The sequence below is a fragment of the Rhea pennata genome, chromosome 5 (assembly GCF_028389875.1).
Source record: "Rhea pennata isolate bPtePen1 chromosome 5, bPtePen1.pri, whole genome shotgun sequence".
NCBI lineage: Eukaryota > Metazoa > Chordata > Aves > Rheiformes > Rheidae > Rhea > Rhea pennata.
In genome coordinates this window covers 17,842,071-17,860,169 of record NC_084667.1, presented here as the reverse complement: position 1 = coordinate 17,860,169, position 18,099 = coordinate 17,842,071, and the positions used below count along the sequence as shown (strand labels likewise).

Below are 18,099 nucleotides of genomic sequence, written 5' to 3'. Positions count from 1 at the left end.
AAAAGCCTTCCGTGTTTCTCCCGGTTTCGTATCTGCGTACGGACGTGGATGGCAGGATGTGCTGCTGCCGGGCGGCTCTCGGCAGCCGCTCGCCGGCTGGCCTGGCCCGCGCGAGCCGCAGCGATTTTCCGCTCGCGTCCTCCGTCGCGGGCCGAGAGCGCCGAGGCTCCGGCTGCGCGCGAGGCGCGGAGGAAGTCGCGCGGCGCGTCGGGCCGGCCGCCCGCAGCCCGGCAGGCGCCCGCAGCCCGGCAGGCGCCCGCGGGGCTGGCTGACGGCGAGGGCGACGTGACTCACCGCGCCGCCGCTCCCCTCCTCGCCGCCCGCTCGCGCCCCCGGGAGCAGCGCGGCGCAGCGCTCCTCCGGCCCGGCTCCCCCTCCCTCCTCCCCTCCCTCCCACCCTCTCTCTTTTTTTAATCCTTTCACTAATGTTCCCTCCCTTTGCAAGGAACAAGATGGAAATGAATTCTCGGGCTGCTGCTCTCCCCCAGCTAGGGAGTTAGCGGAAAAGCGCCGTGATCGCTGCGCTTCGTGCAGCGGCTGTGGAAGAACAAAAACTCCCACCCTCTCCGTGCCGGGGGCAGAAACCCGTTAGTCTCCCACGCAGTTTATGTGCAGTCCATTTTTTGGCAGGTAATACGTAGTCGTGTTGCATTATTTCCTCTCCTGCTCGGCTCGGTTTTCCTCTCCCCCGTCCTCGGGTTTCTTGCTGGAAGCGTTTCTCGGCTCTTGTCTCTGCTTGCTGACATGGCACTTTGCTTAACACGGTTGATCTTTCCAGAAAGCTATTTTAAATATTGTTCAGCATTTACGTGTATGAGTGAGCTGATAGACACAGACCATTTAAAAGTCTGTAAAGTTTCTGACTTGGAAGTTTTCTATACTCTTATTATTTGCTTCTTGCTCTGAGAGGGAACAAACAACTTGCAGCTTTTAGTTTTGGACAGTTTTTTGCACTCTCCCAGCTCCAGTGTGAAACAGTTAATTCCCTCTTCTGTCTCTTACAACCTCTCTGACTTTGCTGTGATGGTGGACCTATGTTTCTCGAGTCTTCGGAGCCTGGTGTACACCCTCAGCAAGGATTCTCGGCTGACCTTCATCAAAATACCCGAGGGTGCTCTTTTGATGCCTGGTAGTCTTTGCTGTATATGCCTTATAGCTGCTGAATTCAGTCTTTTGCAAAAAGATCAGTGCCATGGTGTTACAGATTCCAGCCCTGTGAAGCAGGAGGCTTTTCTTTGGTTGATTGCGTGTTTTCTTTGGCTTTTTAAAGTTCCAGTTCTGAAATCTGCCAGTTTGGGATCCTGCACCTCGTGTTACCCTCCTCTGGAGCAGAGACGCGCCGTTAGTGTGCGAGGCATAGCACAGTTTTAACCTATCATCAGCAAGCTGTTTGGAGTCAAAATTGTAAAGAATGTCAGCAAGAACGACGGAGAGAATAAACACTTACTTAGCCGAGAATTTCCTAATACAGCGTGAAAGAAATTTGAGGGAAAAGATTGTTTCAGTTGTTTTGAAATAACTGGATGTTTCCACTTCATTCCGGTTCTCTGTTTTGTCCTGTGTCTTAATAAAACGCTTCACAACAGATATTGAAACGTTCTGTTCTGTCAGAATGTTTTTTTTTTCTTTTTCCTTCTGTACAAGCAGAACTACTTCAAACAGCCTAGTCTGTCACAACATGGTCCTGCTGCAATTTTTCCAACCATTTCTATTTCCAGTAGAGCTTTTCCAGCTCTATCATTTCTGCAGGCCTCACGGTTCCCCTCCGAAGCGACCCGTGCAGGGGAACTGTGCTGCAGCGTCCACGTGCTCTAGAGAGCCTATTTTTCTCTCATGCGCGCAAAAGGTAGCAAAGTCTCGTGGTGTTTGCACTGTTGTCTGCGCTGAGGTGTGATACGAACATAAATCCAGTTGTGACCCCTTGGTATCCATGTAGCAGTGTGGTATGTTATCCTACAGGTCACCCGCCCTGCTCTTTGATTTGTTGCATTATCCCCGAAGGATACACAGTGGAGAGGAAACATCGAAAAATGTTTCAAACTTTTCTGAAATCTGTAATGTAGTCGGAAGCCTTTAAGCTGAGTGAAACGAACCAGGTCATTTTCTCTCCCAAGAAGGTAGCCCTATCTGATTTTCTTTCAGATAATAGTAATATTGAACAGAAAATGACCACACATCTCAATTTCAGCCCCAGTTCTATTTTTTAGCAGTTCCAATCCCTGCATTTTTCATCAGTGTTCCCCTTCCTTCTCCCCTTCTCCCCTTTGCACTCAAATTGGCTCTCTCTCTGCTTGGTTCCTATGCCTGGTAACACAGTGGTCACCTCATTGCCTTGGAGTCAGCTTGTGGCTTCAAATTAAAGTCCTTCTCCATCCCTGTGTAAGAATGGTGCATGTTCGAGGGAGACAGAAACTTCAGAATATGTAACTGATAAATTCAAACAGATCTCAGAAATAGACATTAATGTGAACTTGCCGTGGTTTGTGTATAGACTGAAATTAGACAAGTTTCTTCAAGGACAGCAGGGCCACCCTGCTGGACAACAGCAGTAGTCTTCTGTGGCTTATGTTGATAGTGTCTGTCTGATAACACTAATCTTCAAATTCTGAAAATGAGAAAGCTACTAAACTTCTGAGTAGTTCTTTATTTACATTGAACTCTTCAGATGTTATTCTTTTCTCTGGTATATGCAGCTAAATAATATTTCTGTTGATGTTATTGTTTATCTGGTAGAAAAGAGTGGTGGAGCAGCTTCGGAAGAATTTGATAGTGAAGCAGGAACAGCCGGATAGTAAATTTCAAATACAGCCATTGGCACAGTCAGAAAATAAATTACAGACACCACAGCCGCAACCACTACAACAGCTACAGCAACATCACCATCAACAGCAGCAGCAGTCCACTGCACCCTCTCCAAACGTGATTGGATCACAGGTAAATATTCTGAGAATGTCTCTATTCTCTGCAACAGTTTTTTTCTTGCTGAAGGTAAAGTTTGCTGCAAAGATCAAAGGAGTAAGGTGCAAAGAGGACTTTCACTTTCACAAACTTTCACTTAAGCCCATTAGTGTGTGCTAAGGTGAATTTCTCTTTATATGCATATGCTCATATGAGTTTTGTGGGGGCTTTTATTGGCAGTAACTTCCAATATGAATCAAAATAAGTACTTAGCGTTTAAAAGTTGGATCAGAAACTTCCGGAAAAGGAAGATGGAAGTATCGCCTTTCTTAGAAATAAATAAAAGTTTAGCAAATTAACCTGTCTTTTCTACAGGTGTTAGAATGATTGCCTGTCTGTACCCAGTAGGTCTCAAGAATCATTAAAATAATTTATTTAAAAAAGACTAACAGAGTGCCCACTGTATTTGTGAACAAAAATGTAAGAAAACATTCTGTCGTCCTTCTGCTTGGTTCTTTCTAAACAGTTTTAACTCATGTCAAATGATACTTATTGGAGCCTGCAAGGATTACAACAGTAATTACAAGGTCTGAATTTAAGAAAACAGTCTATTTATCAGGAAAGTGCACTGTATTTCAGTACAGTATAGGATTATAAACATCATCCCAGAATTTGAAATTCCCCTCTTAAGTAAAAGCCTACTCCTTTCTACAGCAAACTCATTGAAAATCTCAGCTGTTTGAATACTTAACATTCTGAAAGTCTGCTAAGGAAACAGAGAGTGCAGACAGGTTTTTGTAATAAAACGGGTAAGTAAGGTCTTTCCTTCTGTTGATGCAGTCTGAACAGGTCATCTGTAAATAGATAGGCAGATGGCATAATTCACTCTTAAAGCTTACTGTGGGCATACTGCAGTGAATCACAACCATGGCTTTGACCAATTGAGATTTCGATTTCCAACCCCCTTTTCCTGGAAGTAGTTGAGGGGTTAAAATGATTGGAGTATTAGTTCTCCTGTTGACTCAACAAGTTATTTTGGATGCTTTGGATTTGTAAGACTTAGGTAATTGTATTTTTATTAAAAAAAGTAAAATGAAACAATCAAATAGAAGTTGAGCAGTAACATCTATATTGATGCTAAAACAGAAAAAAAGAAAGAAAAAATATATTAATATCTTAAAATATTTACAGGCAAACAATTGATCACTCTTTGCTGTTTCTTTTGTCTGTACTTTCCAGTCAGGAAACATGATTGCAAAAGCAGTCTCATGCTGTTCTCCATATTCCACACTTTGCATTCATGCATTAACTTTCAGGTCATCTCCTAGGTTGTAAAAATTGAGGTTGTGTTCAAAGTTAGAGAGTCCTCTAGTGAAGCTGCCACAAAACTGCTATGCCCTTCTGACTGTCATTGACACGATTGTACTTGGAAGTTAATTGTAAACTGAAAGGCAGGTCATCTTCTCATATGAATAAAATAAGACAGGTCTTATCCGTAAGACTGTTCTATTTTTATTTATGCTAGTATAACTGTGAAGTCACCTCACTTGCTTATGTACACATTCTGCATCTGTGGTAGTGCCTCTAACTTGTTCCCCCTCTATCAAAATGTGCCTTCTCTTTCAGCAAAGAAAAGCCCACTCACATATAAAGGAAAGTCAAATATTTGTCTCTCTAGAAAACTTCTTTATGACTACTTTTGTAAATAATTCATCTTCTAAGGCAGTGTCCGTAAAGACCGTACTTTCAATGGTTATTTTCTGAACAATTCAATTTAGGAAAAAGATACATATATTGTTTTAATAGTCACATTTTAATATACTTAATATAGTCCAATAAGAAGGATTTTTAAAAATTTTTACAAAGCAGCAAGCCATGCTAAAAACTCATACTATTATAAATGTGAAATAAAGGAGACTTACTATGAATGGCACTTCAATATTAATTCATACACTGAAAAGTTTTAGACTATTCTAAGTTAACCAAGGTAATTAAGGCTCAGCAAACCAACAGGGAAATTCTGTCTCTATGATCTGCTGGCTGAAGCTATATTCTTAGTACTTATAGACTTACTAGAACCCCCTTGAAAGAGTCACGGTCTTGTATTACATGATTGATTACATTTTTCTTGAAAATGTTTATGAATGAGTGTAATGCTTGGGAAATGGTGGTCTTATATCTCATTGGAACAGCTTGAATCATGTCACTGCATTAGGGGAAGAGAGCCTCGTACTTTGGAGAAAGTGCACCAAAGGTCAATAAGAAGCTCTTGAATCTAAAAGTTAGGGATTTGTTCTTGTTGAGATGAGAAAAATTTAATTATGACTGGATTTTATATAAATGTATGAAATTGGAGCATGAATTCTCCTTTGATTTGGCATTACAGAATGTCTGATTTTTTCACACTTGTGTAGAATTAACAGAATATATGATCTAAGCATTATGAAATTACAGGTAAATACATTTTTGTTTAAGGTAACATTCTTAGAGAAAACACTGAAGATTCCAATTGGAAATACATTTGTATTATTTTATTAGAAAGAAAGGTGTTGTGTGATTTAAAAAATCTGGCATGTTAAGAACGTGAAAAAAGACTGCCTGATCCCTAGTATAATATTTTTTCCTGTTCCAGGGTCTAGCAGTGGCCTCCAAAGGGAATGGTTGTTACTTCATAGTAAGAGCATTTGATCATGCCTGACTTGAAGATACAGTATCATTGAATAATGGATTTTTTATACCAAAGAGGAGAAACAAATTCACTTGCCATTCTGTTGAGTGTTGATTTTTCTGTGCACTCTGTAATCTGGTTTTATATGGAGATTCTCAGCCCTGTAGCCTTCTGAACAAAATTTGTCTTTTTTTCTTACCTGTAACATTTTAGAGAACTACATTTTAAGACAAAAGTATGCAATTGTAATTGTTTAACTTTTCAATACTAGGAGTTGGTATTTGTGGGCATAGCATATGCAGGCATTTGAGATGAATGCTGGCATTTAGTGGTCCATACCGCTCCCTCTGAGACATGCTAAGAGTAATCATGAAATTGCATAGATGCACCAAAAAAATCCCATTCAAGAGAAGTTAAACTCAATTGCCTACAGCCTGTTGGACAGACAAGCAGCCAGCACTTAAAACTCCAAGATAAATCCAGCCTAAGGCTAGTATTAAAATCTGGCTTCCTCCTACATCAGATTTTTTATACAGAAGCGATAGTAAATGATTTTTTCATGCAACTCGAATCTTTTGATGGATTCTAAGTAGCTGTACTGAGATAGCCTTACTGATATTCTTAGGAAAGAAACTTAAATGGTAAATATGTGTATGTATAACTAAAACTGAAATTTGGGAAGAGATTGGAGGGCATGCAGGGGTTGGGGAAAGCATGCAGTCACACTGCTCTCATTTACTGTTTGACTGAAGACTTTAAGGAGCTGCAAGACAGAATTGTGATTGATTTCTCTGTTGGGTACTCCTGCAGCAGCAACCACCATGCTAACTAGGAAGATGAGTAGGGACTTCATCTAGAAAAGAGAACAGAAAATCTACATCTCGGCAGTCAGGTGGTGCCTTACTGTGGTTAGAAATTAGGATAGATCCATCTAGCACTTATGTGATGTGTGGCACCTTTGCTGTCAGTGGCCTCCCAAGCTAGTGGTCCTCAGGGTTTAGTTAGGGTCATGGGCACCATAGCCATGGAAGACAATTTCACCATTACCGATTGCCCAGGCTGTTGAGTGATTGGGATCTCCTGTGGCTTCGATGGACGGGGAGTACCTAGTGGTCTGGTCGGACAGAAAGCTCTAGTAACTGGACTTCCATTCAGGCCATAGTGATTATTAAGTTGGTGTAATATTTTTGGAAGACAGGTATCCCATTGAGCCTGATGCTGCTTGAGACTTTGCTTCAGAAGGCCATTTACTCTTTCTACCACACTGTTTGCTTGGGGGTAATAGGGAATGTGGAAAACCTACTGTATTCCTTCTTGTTTTGCCCAATCTTGGTCTTTCTTCTCACGAGAAGTGAGACCCATTATCACTCTGGATAACTTCCAGAGTTCGGAGATTGGAAAGCCAAGAGGAGAGCCCTCAGACGATGTGTCCATCAGCCCATTTAGATCCCGTAGCCGTTACTAATCTTGACACTGTTTCTATTCCAGTAAGTATGTACCATTTTCCTTTAGATTGTCTAAGGGGTCCGATACAATCTATTTGCCATGTTGACCAGAGAGTTTTTCCCTCCTTGATGTGCACAGGTGGTGCTTTAGCAAGATTACTGCAATTTCAGTCTACACTGGGGACATTCTGTCAAAATGGCTTTGCAAGTTTTCCTATCTATAGGCCTGCCTTTACTTTATGTAGCAAAGTAAAGTGCATCCTTGCCTGTATGGCCTAGATTTTGATGCAGCCATTCTCCCAAGCAGTACCAATCTGGATCTATGGTAACCTTCACAATTTTTGCTAAATTGTCGATTTGATGATTCCACTTAGTAGCTGGTTGATCATCCTTCGCCTGCACCTTTACCCAACCCATTTTGAAGGAGATTTTCCTTGCAATATTTAGTAACAACTGCCTATCTCAGTTCCTCCAGACTGGGGAGTTGTTCAGTTCACGGTAGAGGGTTTCCCACTGGCAAAGCCATTGTGTGGCTCCTGCCCATATAGCATACAAGTCTACATATATGATCTTTGTTCCATTTTGCACCGCTAAAACAACTGTTCTTAATTCTCCTACTTGTGCACTACCTTTGCCCTCTTCTATTACCTGTTTGCATGTTGTAATGTTTAGCACAACAGCCTTATACTGCCAGTTGCACCCTACCCTCTTCGCTGAGGCATTGGTGAACCACATGCCATCAGTAGAGGTTCCTTTAGTTAGCAATGGGGCATTGAGGGTGGGGGAGTGTTAAAAGGGTTGTTGAAGGGTGAAGGGATCAGTGTTGATGGGCATTTGCAGTTGGATACTTTAGTATGTTCCTCTGTTAGCTGCATGTTTTCAACAACTCCTGTTAAGTAAGCATACTGTTACCAGATGAGCGTTTTTTGCACATTTCCCCTAGGGTAGCTGGGCCTTTCAGGATGGGTTTCTAGCAAACTAAAAGGAGTCTGGGACTGAGTCTGGACCAGTTGTCCTTGATGTATTTTCTCTACTTACTTGATTGCGTGGACTAGGGATAGTAATCCTTTTTCCCATTCTAAGTATCTTTGGTTTCCTAAAAGCCAGTAGAACTAAAAAGGATGGGTTGTCTGTCTAACATGTTCTAGGTGACCCTGCTGAGCAGGGAGGTTGGACTAGATGATCTCCAGAGGTCCCTTCCAACCTTACTGATTCTATGATTCTATTCTATGTTTGTGGCCATTGGGGCCTGTCTGGAATAGATTGCACTAAGTGACACATTCAGCAAAACCCCATTCTGCAATGATGAGATCCCTGGGATGTACTGGGCCCAAAGACTGATATGCTGTTAATTCTTCAACAAACGCCCAAACTGCTTCCTCCTGCTCTAGCTTCCATTCCCAGGATTTCCTTTTGTGTAATAGTCAAGTGATAATTGAAAATCCAGGTACATGTTTTGTTGTTTCTCCAATTCAGCTATGACTTCCAAGATTCCATGCCGTGCTGCAGCAGAAATTGGGTACTGTGGTACACTGGTGATGTTGGAGTCAGGGAGTGGAGGGGCTGTGCGGAGGACACGCGCTAATGTTTCCCCATTTCGACCAGGGTCAGGGTCAGTGTTTGGGCTGAGTGACCACGCACTGCCATCCAGCAGGCACCAGGTCCGTCCGTTCAGAAACGTCAAAACCCAATATATTTTCATGGTGATTTTTAATTGCGAGGTGGTAAGCTGACATACATTTCTCACCTGGAAGCCACAGATTAGCCTTGGCAAGGTAGCACACAGCACTTGCCCCATTCACACCAGTGATTTTAACCTTCTGCTGTCTGGGTCATATACCCAGTTTCTCAGTGTAATGGCATGTTAGTATTGAGATTTGTGCCCCTATATCTAGTAAGAATTTCACTAAGTGTCATTTACAGTCAATGGGAATCAAGATACATGGGCCGTTATCACTTATCCACTGGTAAGCCTCCACTTGCTGGACAGGCAGACCCAATTGCCATCCGATCCTACTCATTTTCTGATCACATTTGAGCTAGTTCTGCCCTCTAACCCCTACGGAGGGGCTGCTTTGTGTCAATAGGACTGATGCAGGTGGAGCTGCAGTGGCAGGATTCGAGGAGGTACCAGTGGGCGTCCCCTTCTTGACAAGCTCTATCAATGCTTGGCTCACAAGGGTGAGTGGATCATGTAGAGCAGCTCCAGGAATGCCCAGTGCTAGAGCTTTCCACCACAGCTCATTCCAGTGTCCCCGGGGGTCAGATTTAGATGGTCCTCAAGGGGTGAAGGTTCGTGGAGCCTCTCGGTCCATCCACCCCATTTCCCGTGCGTAATTCACTGTGCCATGAAGCAGTTCAGCCCACATGAGTATCATGATTGGGTGGACACCTGGATTGTTATGTTCTCTCTCTCTCTGTGCCTGTAGATGAGGCTTAAGGGCTTTGGGGACTCCTTGGAGGAAGAGTTGTTTCAGGCAGGGTCAATCAGGGCAGCAGTAGGAGAGTTAGGAGCTCCACCTTGGTACATAGCGTGGATACAAGCCTTCTTGGTTACAGCTGAGGTCACCATTGCCCTTTACGCAAATTATAGTGGGTTCCCCTCTTTCCATGGGGTCTGTGCCTCTAGCCCTAGAGGTTACTCGATCGGTGATCTAACAGTTCCCAGTGGGGCTTCCTGTGAGGAAGACTCCGGGTCCCCAATAGCCATTTTCCTCCTCACTGAGCGTGATCAGTCGTGCCTCTCTAGATACGTACCCGTTTTCTCAGCCATCCTGGCGACTTATGCCAATTTGTCATAGTTAAGTAGGCTCCGAACAAAGGACACAACACAAATTTGGGAATAACTACGACTGCAGGTTTATTTGGATGGCTGGAACGGCAGTCACTATCTATTACACGTACTCTTTGATTACCGACGAGAAAAGGGAAAAAAAGAAATTACTGAGGGGAAATTACTGGTGTTACTGATTTCATCGCTCACCTCGACCTTGTAGTCAAGTGGGGGGTCTCTCAACCTCGAGGAGTGTCCTTGAGGGGTGTCCCACCTCAAGGGGAGATCCTGCTTCACAGCCCGCTGCTAGTCAGGAGAGCCCAAAGAAGCTCTCTGGGAACCCCTGCTTATGTCTGAGTTGAGGTTGTTGCTGTAGTCATATAAGGTAATTGATTTGACGATTGGCTGAGCAGTTCTCTCCGTGCTGGCAAGTTTGCGTGTACATTTGCTACGTGCACTGTGCGAGATAGGTGTATCCGCCACACTAAGCAACCCACATCCTGTCTGCTACAAAGTGTCTGTCTCTTAAAGTGCGTTTTCTGTTTCCTTTAGAAAACTGTAACTACAGCTTCTATGATCACCACTAAGACACTACCTCTCGTCTTGAAAGCAGCAACTGCGACCATGCCCGCCTCTGTGGTGGGTCAAAGACCTACCATTGCCATGGTTACTGCTATCAACAACAGTCAGAAAGCGGTCCTCAGCACAGATGCGCAGAATGCTCCAGTCAACCTCCAGACAACAAATAAGGTCTCTGGTCCAGGAGGAGCTGAGGCAGTCCAAATAGTGGCAAAAAACACAGTAACCTTGGTAAGCGTTTCGTGTGTTTGCCCTGAGGAAATGCAGGTTTCTAGTTTACAAGAGAACTATCAGAAAAAAATCGAAATGAACAATCAAGTTTTTGCACTGGAAAGGAGAGAACTGGGGATATGTTGTGAGACTTGATTAATTGACATTGTTAAAATGAGAGCCTAAGAAAAAGCATTTATTATATAGATAAGTTGCTATTACTGCTTTACTTAACTGAATTAAATTAGTGCTATCATCAGCTGTGTGTAAAGTTTTCCCTGTAAGTAACTGTTAGTCATGGGGAAATAGTAATTGTATTGCCCCTACCTAATCTACACATTTCTGTTCTGGAAAATTTCAGCTTTCTAATTTGGTGAAGATGTCGTAGACTTTGTTAATATGATCAGTGTGGGATTTCATCTTAGATTTTTTGAGTCAATCTCTCTTGTTGCCTTTGCATGATGAAGTCTCTGTAGTGTTAGACCACACCACTTATCTTTCCTCATTACCATAACTTTTCTCATCACTTTTTCATACACAGATCCTATTTCTTTAAGCATTTGGGAAAGTATTTTGAGTACATCACAGTCTTTTCCAGAAGTTAGCCTGGTGAATAAGTTAACCAGCCACTTGGAAATAAAGGTTATATTTTGGAATTGGGTTGTATGCTTCTGGGACTGGAAATGAGGCATTTTATGGAATCATAACAGGGAAGTTTTAGTTCTGGAGTAAAGATCTAGACCTTCACTAAAAGTTAATCTAGTTCATCTTTGTTAAAAGATACATTTTAATAATGCTAATGGAAATAATTCTGCTTCCTAATGAGGCTTAATTTTGTAATAAGGGTGGAGAAGACTATTTGAATGAAGTTTTTTCTACTATTCTGTTTTCCTATGTAATTCCTTGCCCTACTCTTATTGTCCTTCACATTTCTGCTTAGCCCTTTGCAAAGTAATTTACACAGATTTGGGGACGTGACCCTGTTTTAAAAATCATCTATGATTTGTGTTTCTGTAGCACATTTCATCAACAATCTCAACATATTTTCTCAACTATTAATTAATCAATGCCAGACCTTTTTGAAGCAAGTGTTAGCATTTCCAAGGTGCTCAAAAGTACAGAAGGGTAGAATAGACAAAATAGACATTTATTTCAGAGACTCTCACTGAGTACTCAGCTAAGGATAAGTAGTATCTGCTGTTCAGAGGTTACTGCTATGGCACCTCCCATGGATTTCGGGTAATCAGGGAAATACTCAGGGCTTTTGAATATCATATCTGAATTATTTAAAAAGAATGGCCTACTTTTGAAAGTTAGGCCCTAAGTTGGGTTTTTTTTAGCCCCTCATAGTGTCATTGCTAAAACCAAAACAGGTGCAACTTCCAAATCTTTCGTATTTAACGGAGATGCTCTTTGGTTCTTCTGTATAGCATTCTGTATGATAGGACAAAGGTTTATAGAGCCAGACATCAGAGTCTGATATTAGTTTCTGTCTGTTTCAAAAGCAATTTTTAAACTTTTAAAACAAATGAGAATTTTCATTATCTTCAAGGGAAAATACTTGAGATTTTAGAGCCAGGTAGTTAGTACTGTTGAACTAAAAGCAAAGATACCTTCAATTTGTGATCCAAAGAATGTAGGAACTAGAAAGTAAGGCTAGCTCTGTCTTGAATGCATTTCTAATGAGGAACCTGTTACTGTGAAAAATTATCTATGGAGTAGAAAACCAGCTTCAACTAAAGAACATCAGGTCTAAAAATACATTCAGCATGTTGATTTTGGTGAACAACTTCAAAGCTATTTTTGTCTTACTGAACTCTCTCTCATGTTCTTATAGCAGGTTCAGGCTACGCCTCAGCCCATAAAAGTGCCGCAGTTCATCCCTCCTCCCAGACTCACTCCTCGTCCAAATTTTCTTCCACAGGTGCGTATACAAAGAATAAAAAATTGAAAGAGGAAGTTAGTTTATAACATGAATAGGAGATGCTTTATGTGAACATCATTTTTGTCAGTCTTCACCGGTAACTTTGTGGAGGGGACAGAATCCATCTGCATTAGGTTTTTGGATGACAGTAAAATAGAGGAGGTGCAATCAATACTCTTGTGGCCAGTACTGCTGTCCAGAGGGACCTAAACAGGTTAGAGGAATGGACCAACAGGAATCTCATGGAGTTCAGCAAGGACAGATGCAAAGTCTTGTACCTGGATCGACTAACCCCTGCATTGGTACAGGCTGGGACTGATAGCTGGGGGCAGGAACATGTGACCAGTGAGGAGATACTGAGGGAACTGGGCTTGTTCAGTCTGGAGAAGAGAAGTTTTGCAGGGAATATAACAGCAGCCTTCTTTCCAATACCTACAAGGAAGTTACTTAGAAGACGGAGCCATGGGTGCACATCAGGAGAATTAGAAACAATGCGCTCATGAACTGGAATAGGGAAAGTTTAGATGAGGTACAAAGAAATAATTTCTCGCTGTGAGAACAAATAAGAGTGAAATGGGCTGCCCAGAAATACTGTAGAAGCTCTGTCCTTAGGAGTTTCCAAGACCCGACTAGACATAGCCCTGAGCAACCTGATCTGTATTTAGTGTTGGCTCTGCTTTGAGCAAAAGGTTAGATTGAGATTTCCTAAAGTCCTTCCCAGACTGCATAAGTCTATGATTATGATTCACATATGATGATTGTATATGATCATATTTGCAAAAAAACCGAAATGAACCTGCTAGATAGGTATGAACGAAATCAGAGTATTACCCAAGGCCTTAAATCTCTGTAATCATTTTTCAATCCTCAAGAGCAAAAGGAAAAACAAGAAGTCTCTAAATTGTTCCCAAGTATTTCTGTATTGTGACAGACAGTGACTTCTGTTTGCAGCTAAGCAATAAAACTGTATTTTGCAATATTTTCATGGTTTGGGAAACACACTGGTTGCTTCCTTACTTATCAGAAATACTTAGAGGAACTATTTAATTTGCAAGAAATACGTGACACTATGAAAGAAAGTCTAAAACTTTCAGCAAGTAAAAGAAAAAGAAAGGAAAAATGTAGGCTGGTATCTGAATGAGATTTGGGGATGGTGAGATCTGTTAGAATATGACCCAATTTTTGAAGATAAAATGCAGTATAGAGTATTAGAAGTAGGCAGAACAATAGAAATTAAATAATGAAAAAGACTTTATTCTCAGGTTAATGCATTCTACTTCTGTGTTCTGTAACCATGTAATAAATGCAGTATTAACAATGGGCCAGAAATAAGCAAGTATTGGTGGAAGATTCCAGTTAACCAGGAAAGAAGAAAGAATAATTACTGCATTTACCTGTAATCTTTAACATTTTCAATTAGAGATTAATGTATAATCTTGAAACATTTTCTGCTTAGCAAGAATAGTTGCACAGGTAATATATAGAGCTGGCAAAAGTAGTAGGGACTTGCTGAAAATTTTTGACACTTTCTTTCAGAGTGCAGTCAACTGTTTACGTATTTGATTTCTTGAAGGCTCAGTATAAAGCCCTGAGACATGCCTCTAACATCAGAGCCTGAGCAGTGCCTGTAAATACTGCATGAACATCGGGCTTTCAGAACCAGTGTGTTGATTTAGACATATATAAAGGACTTGGCAATGAACATGCAAAATAAGTTTCTGGGTGTCCAAATGCCGGTTTCATAGATAGTGAATGTATATGCAGATGTTACGGATGGGTTTTATGCAAGTAGGCTTGAAAAAGTGGCCTTTCCTTGTCAGACCATACTTAAGACACTATGCTAAAAGGTTATATTCTGTAGGAAATTAGACAACTTTGCACAGATTAGAGAGGCTGACCAGAAAGATTTAAGACCAGTAAAGAAGTTCATCTAAAATGTGATCTTCTGTGTGTGTTTGTATGTGATTTTTTTTTTTGTTTTCTGTAGGTTCGACCTAAACCAGTCGCCCAGAATAACATTCCTATTGCCCCCGCACCTCCTCCAATGCTTGCAGCTCCTCAGCTTATTCAAAGGCCCGTGATGTTGACAACAAAGTTCACACCCACCTCTTTACCCAACTCACAGAACTCCATACATCCAGTTCGTGTTGTTAATGGGCAGACAGCAACCATAGCCAAAACTTTCCCGATGGCACAGCTCACCAGCATTGTGATTGCAGCCCCAGGTACCAGGCTTGCTGGACCTCAGACTGTACAGATCAGCAAACCAAACGTTGAGAAACAGGTACAGATGAGAAAGTGCTTAGTAATGCAGTGTTTTAAGTTTATTGCCTTGTGGTGTCAATTTGGAGTGGATAACAACTGTGGAGAAACTTTCAGTGGGTATTTGAAATTCATGTTCCAACAGTAGTGCAAATTATGGAATGACTTGCAACTCTTGGGGCAGAAAGTATGGTGTTCTTTACTATAACCTGTTGGAATCTTTTTCTCATACTTCAGTGTTTTTATGCTCCCCCTACTGTCTCTGTATCAGTAGTTCATAGACAAGCAAACAAATGGTGGCCACCAGAAGGCTTAAAATTAGGCAAAATTATAGGGTCTTCAACACAACAAATTAAGGCATTTCTTCTTTGTTCCTATAATCTTTTAATTGGAGACAAAATAGTCTCACTCAACTTCCAAAGACTAATAGTTTTCCATATCTGACTTGGATTGAATGAGCAGAAGAAAGACTCTGTGAAACAGGATTTTTAGAAGTTTAGTTGTAAATTCTCTCTTCAGAAAAGGCTTATAAATAATACATCACTTCAGTTAATGTGATCTAATTGAGTTGCAAGTGTGAACTCCTTGCCACTCAGTTCAAGAGAAGGAATCTTTTGTTCCACTTTTAACCATTTCATATGGATTAATGTGCCTTGAAGTTATCTTCATCTAAGGAGATTGTGAAAATCTTGTGCATGAAAGATACGTTTATACTTGGTTCTACTTATAGATTCACATGAGTATATTGGGAGTGTACCTTAAGGCTGTTTTGTGAGCTACGCAGCAATGCATGCCTTTTTCTTACGACTTGAAGCTGTACTTCTACAATACTATAGTTTTGGTGCCTATTTCTTTTGATATCAGCAATATTTGTTTGCTCTTTGAATAATTACTGACAATTCAAGGAAATGTTTGGAAAGCACACAGAAAAAATATAGTGTTTTAATTATGTATGTTTTTTCTGTATATTTTCCCTGTATGATTAAGGATGTTAAACGGAGAAAAGAATTGATGTCTCCGTAGACATTACCTTCTCACTCAGTTTGTGGCATCAACAGATACGGCACAGTCTGAGGATTGTCATGCAGGGTTTGTGATGCCATTGCAGGAGTTTCTGCATTCAGAAACATCTGAGATCATAGGAGTCAGAGGCAGTTTTTGAGTCAAACCTAACTTTTCATGAAGAACTGAGGGACAAGAAGTACAAAGTGTGTGTACCATGGGGAATGGTTTCTACCTGGAAGCTTTCCATGGAATGATTTTTTTAAAAGCGGTTGTTGGTTTTCCCATCTAACAGAGCGATTTCTGTAACAGAGTTAACTCTGAGATGACTTTTATTGCTTGTATGGCTGGTTGGGTTAATGGAACAGTTACAAAGCTGCTTTCTTTTGGGCATGTTTCATTCATAGTTAAAGCAAAATACCTTATCTAACATTCATCTCACATTAGATTCCTAGATTAAGTCTTTGTTAGTATATAGCCAGCTTTAAACTGTTTTTTCCCTTCATCTGCTGAAGTATTTGTTTTGCTTTTTTGGTTTATCTCAAAAAAACATTCTTATCACTTGAATGAGAGAAACGCTATTTCTTTTCAGACTATTAAACCACATGTGGAAACAGAAGAGAAGCAAACAGAAAGTCGTACAGTTACTCCACCTGCTGCACCGAAGCCAAAACGAGAAGAAAATCCGCAGGTATCAGAATGCATCCAGAGCTTTCTTTTAAGAAGAAAAGGAAATACTCTGTTCTTCAGAAAACAATTTCTTCCCCTTTGTTCACTCAAAACTCCTTAACTTGTAACATTCCATGCATTTCTGTTGGACAGCAGTTGCTCATAAGGCTATAGAATAGGAGATTCAAATAGATGCAGAGATACAATGTATTACACTTTTCAGTCCTGGAATACATTGGATTTTTGAGTCTTTTTTAAGTTAGAAGATCAGAACTTCCCTTTGATAGATCTTTCAGGCAGAGGGCTTTATTACAATACTGATTGCTATTTCTTTGAGCTTTTAGACTTCTGGAGCTATTTTTGATGCTGGCCTTCTGTCTTTGTTTTGAACTGTGCACTTCCTTCATTAAGATTGGAATCCTCTAAGAAAGCCGTAACCCTTACAAAGCTGCAGATGTAAACCAGAGTTGCTCCTAGTAGTTTGCCATTTATAGAGATTGTGTTCTGCAACCAGCAATATTTAGCTGGGACCTGAACTGTGTTGGTATACTAAGAGCCAGTCACACAGTCACTTCAGTGGCAGATTGCATGTAATGAAACTACTTTCCTGTTTCCAGGTCTGCCAGCTCTGTGATCATGAGTAATTGGCTTTTCCCTATTTCTGAGTCTTAGTCTTCCTGTCTAGAAAATGGAACTAATGCCTGCCCTCTGAAAAGCAATTTGACATATATGGATGAAAAGTGATCTATAGATCTATATTATTATTATTTGTTATAATTATTACATCTATATTATTAATAATAATATTTTAATTGCTTAGTTACCTGTGAACTGACTTTAAATAGTCTTAAGTGAAGTAGCTCCTCCTAATGATGGGAACTGACATGATATCTATATTTTTTTCTCTTTCTTTTAACAGAAACTTGCCTTCATGGTTTCTCTGGGACTAGTTACTCATGACCACCTGGAAGGTAAGAAAAATATCTGAATTTGGTTCTCAAGCTTTCCGTTTCATGGTCATTCTTAATCAGAAGTACACATGCAGAGTGTTTCTGTATTAAGTGCAGTATTTTTCTTGCGAAGAGGTGCATTTGGGATGTGCATACTTTGGATCTAACTTAGTCTTTATTGTGCATCCTTCCCCCCCCCACCTTTATTGTATTGAAAGAGAGCAATTGCTTATGCAGCTGAGATCAGTAGTTGGGAAGGCAGTATAGGCTCTGTTGATTGAAAAGGAGTTCTGTGACAATTCCACTGCTGTCTATTAGCCTCTGTATCTGGAAAGTTGTATCATAGATAATTTTACTCTTAACCCTCATTTGGATTTCTTACTCATTCCATGATTTCATGGGACTATAATTTGTAAAGTGAGTTACTAGATTATAATGGGTTTGATAGTTTAAACTCTGTTATCTTATACAGTGAAATACAGCCTGACATTTCAAGGACTTGCGTATTTCTGTACTACATTTATTCTTAAGATCAACAAAGTTACCAGAGACTGTTGCGTTTAGACTCCTAGTGACACTGACCTTCAATTTAATATACTTTAATCTTGGGATACTCTTACTTGGAGTGAGAAAGATGACTATTTCATGCATTAGTTGAGTGCTGTACTTACATTTTTGCCAGGTCTTGGTTTTCAAATCCTCAAAATTTTGAAATACAG

At 40.7% G+C, this 18,099-nt stretch overlaps 1 protein-coding gene across 12 annotated transcripts in view; it reads left to right on the top strand.

Annotated features, from left to right (window-relative positions):
• Positions 1-18,099, top strand: part of PHF21A (PHD finger protein 21A) — a 144,461-nt gene that overhangs the window by 103,290 nt on the left and 23,072 nt on the right. For all 12 annotated transcript variants that reach the window (XR_009958477.1, XM_062576221.1, XM_062576217.1 and 9 more), the window contains exons 6-11: positions 2,734-2,934; positions 10,337-10,594; positions 12,411-12,497; positions 14,485-14,781; positions 16,354-16,452; positions 17,350-17,401. Coding sequence is in view for 11 of the 12 variants with exons in the window: in XM_062576221.1 (XP_062432205.1) it covers positions 2,734-2,934; positions 10,337-10,594; positions 12,411-12,497; positions 14,485-14,781; positions 16,354-16,452; positions 17,350-17,401 (994 nt within the window). In the remaining variant the exon portion in view is untranslated. The remainder of the gene's footprint in view (positions 1-2,733; positions 2,935-10,336; positions 10,595-12,410; positions 12,498-14,484; positions 14,782-16,353; positions 16,453-17,349; positions 17,402-18,099) is intronic.